General features: G+C 50.5%; 1 protein-coding gene across 1 annotated transcript; it reads right to left on the bottom strand.

The window, feature by feature from the left end:
* Positions 1-7,640: 7,640 nt before the first annotated feature.
* Positions 7,641-9,428, bottom strand: CUNH16orf54 (chromosome unknown C16orf54 homolog). Its single transcript, XM_029221904.1, has 2 exons — positions 9,337-9,428; positions 7,641-8,706 (listed from the first exon to the last, which is right to left on the bottom strand). The coding sequence occupies exon 2, from the start codon at positions 8,704-8,706 to the stop codon at positions 8,032-8,034; it is 675 nt and encodes a 224-aa protein (XP_029077737.1). The 5' UTR covers positions 9,337-9,428; the 3' UTR covers positions 7,641-8,031.
* Between the last annotated feature and the right edge of the window lie 37 nt (positions 9,429-9,465).

Raw genomic sequence — 9,465 nt, 5'->3', positions numbered from 1 at the left:
TCCACAAATGTTTCAGTACCTAGCCCTCCAAGACAATACAGTAGGTAGAACTCCACAAATGTTTCATTACCTCCTTACTTTGTTCTAATCACTTCCTGAGGAACAGAACATTTTGGCAGTTAGTATGTAACTGCTTTTAAGACCTGCTTTCTGAGGCCCTAAGTAACTCAGCTTGTAAGACCAGACTACAAAGATCTGAAGAGAATCTGATCGTGAAGCTGTGAATAACATCTCGCTGTGCACGTCAGATTTACCCCAGATAATGTGGGCTTTCTTTATTCAGGTAGGTAGTGCTCTTTGGATCCCTGGACCTAGTATAGCACACTTAGAAAATGATCAGAGGCAGAGATCCTCACGTATACCTCTAGTTTGGTGGGTCACTGGGTAACCTATTTCTTCTCCCAGCTCTTGAGCTAGAATTTCTCGAAGACTTAGCACCAACAAAGAACCATCCCATAAGTCACTTGCTTCTTGATATTTGGCTGTTTTTAACCAAGGGAGAGATTCTCTTTTGGAATACCACATCAGTATATAAAGAACAATGCTGGTTTCTTAAAGGCTGGATAAAAAGTCATGCTTCCCACATTAAAAATCAAACAATAAAGGCCCCTGAACTGTAATCTCACCAAGAACCAAAAATATCTTATTTTTACTTTTTGCATGATTTGCTTTGTTTTCTCAGAATATTAGAAGCCAGAAGGGGAATTCATTGAGACTTGGCAGCTTTTTATGTAAAGGACTGTACTAACGGATTTTTGTATTATTGGTATAGTAATTACCCAAATGCATGGAAGATTTCAAGGGCTAGACTAAGTCTTGCATTTTAAAATTCCAATCTAATTCATTCCAATGGATGAAAAGTCCGTCAGGGGAAAGATAGAAGATGCAAAAGAGCTGTTTCAGTGACCTATCTGAGGCAGCAGTTCAGGGATGCTCTGTGTGTGATAATTAAAACAGAACCAGAAAAGGTCCATACATCTTTTCTGACACGCCATTGATCCTCTCCTGTTTTCGCTTGTTAATTACTGCTCCCCGGATGTGGTGAATTTCACCTGGCTCAGCACCAGATAGTTCTCTGTATGATTTGTTAGGCAGATCCAAAGCAGTGCTCAGTCTAGTGGATTATTTTCTACTACTAAGCCAAGACTTTCCCACGTGCACTGCCCAAGGCCTTGTGACATTTTCCAGTCTGGCTGGTGGGAAGAGGCCCTGGCTTTGTTGTGAGGCCCTGGGCACTGCTGCCTTAGTCCTTTCACGTGGCTCTTCTCTGGGCCTCAGGTGGTTTTCTCACACACGTGTGTTGATCAGCTGTTTGCTGAACAGCACGCGAGAAGGACCCACAGCAGATCTTGGGGTTCTCTCTTCTCTGAGCCCGCAGGTTGGAAACTCTCTCAAGCAGTAAGCTGGACAATCTTAAAAGGACAAGTCCCCTTTCCTTCCTCCCTCCCTCCTTCCCTCCCTCCTTCCCTCCCTCCTTCCCTCTCTCTCTCTCTCTCTCTCTCTCTCTCTTTCTTTTTTATATTTTGGCTGTGCCGCATACCTTGTAGGATCTCGGTTCCCTGACCAGGGATTGGACCCGGGCCATCGCAGTGATGGTGCCAGATTTCAACCACTAGGCCCCCAGGGAACTCCCTCCTTTGTTTTCCTTTCCCTCTGGGATTTCCTTGTTTTCATGACTGTCTTTCATTGCTTGGTGTTCAGTGTCTTGAAAACTGTTGTTCCATGTGTTTTGTCTGGTTTGGTGGTGGCAGTGGAGGTTGTTTCAGGCAGAAGGGTGAACCCAGTCCCTGTTCCTCCACTTGGTGCAAAGGGGAGTCCTGGTGGCGCCCGTATTCCTTGATGCTCCTCAGGTGGTGCCAGTGTGAGGCACCTCACAGACCTCTTTCTTCTGCCTGAAATGCTTCTCTCCATTGCATAGAATCTTTCATTATTTCCTCCCCTCCGTTTTCTCTGTTCTCTTTTTCTGGAACTTCTATTAGGTAAATATTGAATGAATTGATCCTTTATCTCTTAATGTTGCTTACCTGTTTTCCATTTCTTTGTCATTTTCTTCTACCTCCCGAGAGATGTTAAAAAACTTTTTCCTCCCACACCTTCCTTTAGAAGGAACTTTTTCATTTGGGCAATCAAATTTGCAATTTCCAAATTATATTAGAATTTCCAATTACAAAAGACATTATGATGCACTGCCTTCCTAGAAGCCTCTGCCGGTTCCCTGGTGTATTATTTATTTGTTTCCTCCAAGGCTGGTTGTCTTGTCTCTTCACCTTAGTCCTTTTTTGGTGCCACTGAAAATTAGTAAGAGGAGGCCCACATTGTTCTACTTGGCAGCTGAGTGGTTCTAGGTCCCCAGCAGCCCTGTTCCTGGACAGGCTGCAAGCTCTGTGGGCCGGTGTGTTAATTGATTAAAATGCTTCACTTAGAAGCATCAGAGGGTTTTGTCTCCCTCCCCGCCCCCACCTCAGGTGACATTTGGCAATGCCTGGAAACATCCCTTCACAACTAGCGGTATGCAACTGACACCTAGTTGCTACAGGCCGGAAATGCTGGTAAATATCCCACAATGTACAGGAACACAAAGAATTATCTGGCTCAAATGTCAACAGCGTGAAGGTGGGGAAAACCCTGACTTAAGATCATCTGAGAGCAGGACGTCCCACCTCCAACCACCAAAGTCCAACACAAAGAGGGACCCTCCACACCCACTTCAGGGGCCTTCCCAGGCACTTGTTCAAGTTTGGTTTTCTGTTTTTTTGGTTTTTAAAATATTTATTTATTTATTTTGGCTGCGCCAGGTCTTAGTTGCGGCACGCAGGATCTTCCTTGCGGTATGCGGGCTCATGGTTGCAGCATGCGGACTCTTAGTTGCAGCATGCAGGATCTAGTGTCCCGACCAGGGATCGAACCGAGGCCCCCTGCATCGGGAGTGCGGAATCCTACGCATTGAATCACCAGGAAAATCCCTCAGGTTTGTTCAGAAGAGATCTCTGACCGGTGTTTCCTGAGCCACATGTGGCCTACAGGCTTGTTTCTTTGGATTTTATAGGTTTATAGATTCATATACATATATATAAAGTGGTCTTAACATTTTGGTTGATTTTACCTAAAAACCCAAATTTCTAGCTTCTGCTGGAAAATCAGAAGGATGGACATGATTGGTGGAGCCGAGTAGCAGCTGCCCTTACAGACAGGTGTGAAGTCTTCTCTCACCTATGTCCCCTGGTCCACATCACTCTTCACCTATATCTCTGACTTGGCCTATTTATGCATGTGAATTCATGACCCCTGTGGTTGTTTGTTTTTTTGGGGGGGGGGCATGTCGTGTTTTAATACTGGGGTAAATACTGACTCTGTAATCAAGGATGACTGTGGAGAGGTTCTGAGATAATCTTTTTTTTTTTTTAAATAAGTTTATTTGTTTTTGGCTGCATTGGGTCTTCGTTGCTGTGCGCGAGCTTTGTCTAGTTGTGATGAGCGGGGGCTTCTCTTCATTGCAGTACAGGGGCTTCTCATTGTGGTGGCTTCTCTTGTTGCAGAGCACGGGGGCACGGGCTTCAGTAGTTGTAGCACACGGGCTCTAGCGCGCAGGCTCTGTAGTTGTGGTGCACGGGCTTAGATGCTCCGCAGCATGTGGGATCTTCCCAGACCAGGGCTCGAACCCATGTCCCCTGCATTGGCAGGCGGACTCTTAACCACTATGCCACCAGGGAACTCCCTGAGATAATCTTTTAGTTAATCATCTTGTTTTCTCTCCCACTGGCACTATTACTTTATAATAATGGCAGGATGTCTGTAGGAGGACCATATCTGCCACAGTCAGAGGCAGAGACTTGGGGATCATCAGGGAGGCCAGGAGCTGAAGCTATGGGTGTCAGTGGGATTGCCCAGGAAGACTGTCGAGGGAAAGCAAAGGCTGAAGAAGGCAGAGAGCAAAAGAATCAGAGAAGATGGCAGACAGAGGGAAGGGAATTCAGATGTACGTGGAGTCACAGAAGCCAAGGGAAGAGCACATGTCAAAAAGGGAATCAGGACTTCCCTGGGGGTCCAGTGGTTAAAACTCTGTGCTTCCACTGCAGGGGCCGTGGGTTCAATCCCTGGTCGGGAACTAAGATCCCACATGCTGCATGGTGTGGCCAAAAAGTTAAAAAAAAAAAAAAGAATCAAAACGTCTAATGCTGCCCACAGGAGGCTGAGCGGTATCCTTTGATTAAAATGTGTAGGTCATGATTTGGGGGAAAGCAGCTTCTAGAGAGTGCAGGAAGTGTATAGAAGCCTGTGGCAGGTTGCAGAGTGATGGGAAGATGAGAAAATGTAGACTGCTAGGACAGACAGCTCTTTCCAGAAGTTTGGCTGCAAAGATTTGAACTTGGTTATAGAGGAAATCATCTGTTTTTTGTGATATTTTGAACGGTATAACCTGACAACACATCCCTGCTGTGAAACATCTAGAAATGCTACATAAAATCAAGCAAACATCCTTTACAAAGCACAGCTGGGTTTCAAGAAACTAAGGGGAATCCCTGGAGCCACACACGAAGAGGTAAATTGAAAACCAAAGCTAAGGGAGCTCATGGGCAGTTGTAGATCTTGGCAAAATGAAGGGTTTGGGTTTTATATCCACGGAGACTTTGGAGGCCTTACCTGGGGCGTTGAAAACTGAGACCCTAATATACAGCTCAGCCCCTTAAAGGGTGGCAACCGTCAGTGGAAAAGCAGATTAGGAAAAAAAAAATCTTTCCATCAGCCCATAAAGCACAAAAGAACCTCGTGGGTCTCGCCCTGAGATCTAGAGGCAATAGAAAGTCTCCCCTGAGAATTCATAACCAAAGGTGTGCCCTCATTTAAATTTGGGGTTCAAATTTACACCACTTGCATAGTCTCGGAAGCCCCAATAAAATGAACAAATAATGTGGTCCAGGGTTGGTTATTCCCCTGAAGCATCCTTGGCAGGAGCAAACACAGAAGCTCGCTAGAGAGACACCCTGGAACTAGTCACCTGGATTCTTACTAAGGCCCTGTTGAAGCTGAGTTCACAGCCCCAACTTAGAAAACAAGAGGAAGCCATCTGTCACGAAGGAGAGTGAGCAGACACCCTAGAACTTGGAACTCCAGAATTATTGGGTAAAGGACCATACAGGAAGTGCGTTTCATTTTATTTTATTTTTTAAATTTATTTATTTATTATTTTTGGCTGCGTTGGGTTTTCGTTGCTGTGCACAGGCTTTCTCTAGCTCTGGCGAGCGGTGGCTTCTCTTGTTGCAGAGCACGGGCTGTAGATAGGCAGGCTTCAGTAGTTGTGGTACATGGGCTCAGTAGTTGTGGCTCACGGGCTCTAGAGCTCAGGCTCAGTAGTTGTGGCTCACAGGCCTAGTTGCTCCGCGGCATGTGGGATCCTCCCAGACCAGGGCTCGAACCCGTGTCCCCTGCATTAGCTGGCAGATTCTCAACCACTGCACCACCAGGGAAGCCCCAGGAAGTGCGTTTTAAACGTCAAAAAGCATAAAGGAAGAACTCAACATGAGAAAGTGATAAGATGGTGTTTTTGTTTTTTTTTTTTTAATTTTTGGCCACACCCCAAGGCATGTGGGATCTTAGTTCCCCAGCGAGGGATTGAACCCACACCCGCTGCAGTGGAAGCATGGAGTCTTAACCACTGGACCACCAGGGAAGTTCCAGTAAGATGGTGTTCAAAATGAAGAGGAGATGTTTAAAATAAAGAGGAGAAAGGGTAAAACAAATGTATCTATGAATCCGTCTACTTATTCATTCATTCTCCTTTCTTTGGGCTCCTGCTGTGTTTTAGATCCTGTTCTGGGTCTGGGGATATAAAGGTGACTTTGGGGACAGCAAGCTGGACTTTGCCTCAGGGAGATCACATTCATCCATGCATGGGTGTAGGTATCCATCTTTCATTTTACTGTGTCCTTAGATGTCACAGCTAGAAAAGTCCCAAGAGAGCATCTGTTCAACTTTCAACTCTCTTTTTGTAAAGAGAAAGAATGTGAGGCCCAGTAATACAAAAAGTACTTTTCTCCAAGAGTGAGTGATAGAACCAGATAGAGAACTGGGGCCTTGTCCCTGGTGTCCCTTCCCCACCATCCTGCCTCTGCTGAGCCCTTGGCATGCAGGCCTCTAAGCTCTGAGCGTGGTATCTCAGTTCTGTGTCCCTGAGAGACTGTTCATGCTTCCTGGGCAGAGTCCCCACAACCCAGTCCTGTCAGCTAATGGTGACAACGAGAAGTGACATAGTTACCTGGCTTGTGAGTGACAGAGGTGGGACAGCAGCCCTGACCTTGTATCAGTTATGTCTTCCTGTCTTATCTCACCTCCCTCCACCCCCACCCCTGCCACTAGAGAGACTGAGATCTCCCTGAGGGCGGGGGCCAGGTCTGATTCCTCCCTCCTCAGGGCCTGGCTCAGGGAAGATTCTGGGAACACAGGCTGGATGAGTGCAGCCGGGGGTGGGGGGGTGGATGTCCCTCAGCCAGGGGGCTTCTAAAGCCCTGGCTGCTAGTCCAACTCCTGGCATCCAAGGGGTGAGAAGGGAGGTCCAGGCCCAGGTGCTCTCTGGCCCTCTGAGGAGGAAGAGCAGAGTGTTGGCCTCTGCCTGACAGCATTTCCGGGGTGTGGGTGAACTTGGTGGCGGGGCGGGGGAGTTCCTGGCCAGCATTAAGTAGCACAGGATGGCTGCTCCCCGTGCAGAGCTCTCATCCATCACAGCACTTCTCAAGGGTGGTCTCAGCGTGGCACCAGAATGTCTAACACTTTCCTAATACTTGCTGAGCCTTTTGACAAAGAAGAGCAGATCTCTGGGTCAATGCCTCCAGCAGGAAACAACGTCTGCTTAGAACTATATACCTTTGTTTACACTGTATTTATTTCCATGTTTTGCCTTCTATTTCTGACAAGTGATACTTGGTTTTCCATTTACAGAAGTGATACAAAACAGATTCCTTGTAAAATGAATTTATTAAGCAAATGGTAAACCAATTTAAAGAAAAATATAAAGTACAGGTGGTAACTGACATGGCAAAATCCTAACATTCAGGACTGAGGTTTGAGAAGTCAGAGCCCAGCGAACGGAAACTCCTTCGCCTCCCCCCAACACCTGGCTCTGCACCCAGAGGGGAGGTCAGCTGACGCAGATATTGGGGCTCCATTTTTGTGGGGTGGAGCATCATGAGTAAGCCTGTCTTGGGGCAACTCCGTCTCTCTGGACCGCTCCAAGAAGCTGGGAGGGAAGACGGCCAGGGGCCACGTTCTGGGAGAATGTTCCTTTCCACACCGGATCAAACTCAGATCTCCTCGGCTTGGGCTTCCCTCACCGTGGAAGGGTAAGATCCAGAGGGCTGAGATGCGGCGGCCTCAAGAGGACATGCTGCCCACCGGCCTTTTGCGACTCCGGGTCCCAGGTGCAGGCAAGAGATGGCCTCTTGTTGCGAGGTGGGGGTCAAAGCCACAGTTTATATGTAATAAGATGCTCTTTTGCCTGACCTTGACCTCTCTGTATGTGTTTTTCTGGAGGGATGATGTGGCTCTGGGAAGCTGAATTCCTGTCATCCCCTGCTAGCACGGCTGACACTTGTCATCACCACACTCTGTTCTTCAGCATCCTCGGGACCCTCACTCCAATGTCGGCATCTTAGGTACACACTGAAGGAGGGTGGGAGCCGCGGCGTTGATGCTATTTCCTGTCTGTCTGGTACCTTGAGTTCTTAATCTGGAATGTGATCTTGGCAGTTTCTGGCCCAGAGGTGGCCTCAACTCCAGTTCTCTAAGCCACCGCCCCGGGCAGATAAGCAAAGGCACCTCTGAGCTTGCCCCGCAGCGCAGGCTCTGTCCACACCCAGGTTGCCCAGGCCCAGATCCAGGGGAACCGAAACCCAGAAGTTAAAGGCTTGGGAGGGGCATTCTTTCCCGGGGCCTCAGCTGTCAGCTCAGGTTCTCAGGAGCCTCAGGGTCTTAGGATCCCTCTGAGGTTGGGCCTCCCCCAGGGGTCTCTGGGAGGCCAGTCCTCCAGGCCCTGGGGATTCAGAAACTCACGCTGGTCCGGGCTTCACGCCTCCAGAAAGCTGAGATCTGCTCCAGGGTGACCCGAGGCTGGAGGCCCCACTCAGGATCGGGGCTTCCTGGCCGCAGCCTCCGGGCCTGGGGGCTCCCTGGATATGCACTGGCCTCTGGCCTCTGTTCGGGCTCAGCCCAGCTCACCAGGCCTGGGGTGTGGGGCCTCTCCTCCCAGACCTGGGGCCTCCAGAAGGTGCTACGGGTTGGGGCGTTTGGTGGGGTCTGGGGGACCAAGGAGCTGGGAGGGGAGTATGGGGCTGAAGGGGCAGGTGGGGCTGTCACTCGTGCCTCCAAGGCGCCCCCCTGGGTGGGTGGGTCTGGGGCCCGGTCCATCAGCAGGGGGACCGCGGAGCCATACCAATCCTCGGAGCGCTCTCGGGGGGTGCCCGTGGGCTCAATCCATAGCTCTCCTCCCGGGCGCCAGACCAGGGTGGGTGCGCAGATGCTGGGGTCTGGGCGGAGGGAGCGGCGGAACAGGCGTTCGGCCAACACGGCTGTGGTCAGGAGGAAGACAGCAGCCAGGGCGGCCAGGGCCAGCATGATGGGGACACAGGGCCCGCAGGGCAGCGGGGGCCATGAGGAGGCCTCTGATGCAGGGGGCCCCTCCATGTGCCCAGAGGGCTGCTCTGGGGTCGGAGGCATCTGGAGAGATGGGGTCAGGAGAGGAAGCACATGAGACAGGGTTGGCACGATCAGGAGAGAGAGGGGCCAGGGGAGCAGGGTTCAGCAACATCTGGCTGGAGAAACAGACCCAGGCAGACAGAGGAGCCCGGAGGACCCAGAAACAGCGGGAAGGAGCCAGATGGCCAGAGAGATGGGGCCCACCTCGGTCTGCAGCCAGGCCCTCCTGTTCAGAATCCCCAGGCCCTTTCTGGAAGCTGCATTTTCCTCCCAGACTCCAGGGTGCCTCAGACAAAACTGAACTCAAACTCAAAGAACCCAAGGACTTCTTTCCTCCTGTCTCAGCCCGCTCATGTCTTGCTTAGAAGAAGTGCTGGGTGAGGAAATGAGAGCCTCCGTCCCAGCTCTGCCCCTGCGTGTGGGCCCCGCTCCCGGCCACCTTGGCGGTGCCCTGGCTGCTCCTTTGCCCTCACAACTCTCCTTGGAGTTGGTCTTGTTCTTTGCAGGCTCCCCTGAGTTTGCTGTTGTGCCAGGTCTCAGGTGCCACCTCTGCACCTGTCCCCGCCTCTCTGGCTTTGCCCAGTCTCTGTCTGCCTCTGCCTGTCCCCCAGGTCCCCCACCTGCAGGGGCCTCCTGCATTCCTCACCTCACCTCAGTCAGTCTCTGGGCTCCTGGCTCGCCCTCAGAGCCGCTCTTCCCTGTGCGAGCCAAGGGTGCAGGGCAGCTGCCTCAGATGAGGGCGGAAGGGAGGGCACCACCTGTTGCTGGGCAACTGTGCCC

This window comes from Monodon monoceros, unplaced genomic scaffold (assembly GCF_005190385.1).
Source record: "Monodon monoceros isolate NGI ecotype Baffin Bay Population unplaced genomic scaffold, NGI_Narwhal_1 Super_Scaffold_13, whole genome shotgun sequence".
In the NCBI taxonomy this organism is placed as follows: Eukaryota; Metazoa; Chordata; class Mammalia; order Artiodactyla; family Monodontidae; genus Monodon; species Monodon monoceros.
Note: the sequence above shows the minus strand (reverse complement) of the source record. Positions and strands in the feature narration are given on the sequence as shown.

What these genes read in the sequence shown, in the direction of transcription:
- CUNH16orf54 (XM_029221904.1), bottom strand. Translation starts at nt 8,706, where the DNA reads ATGCCTCCGACCCCAGAGCAGCCCTCTGGGCACATGGAGGGGCCCCCT.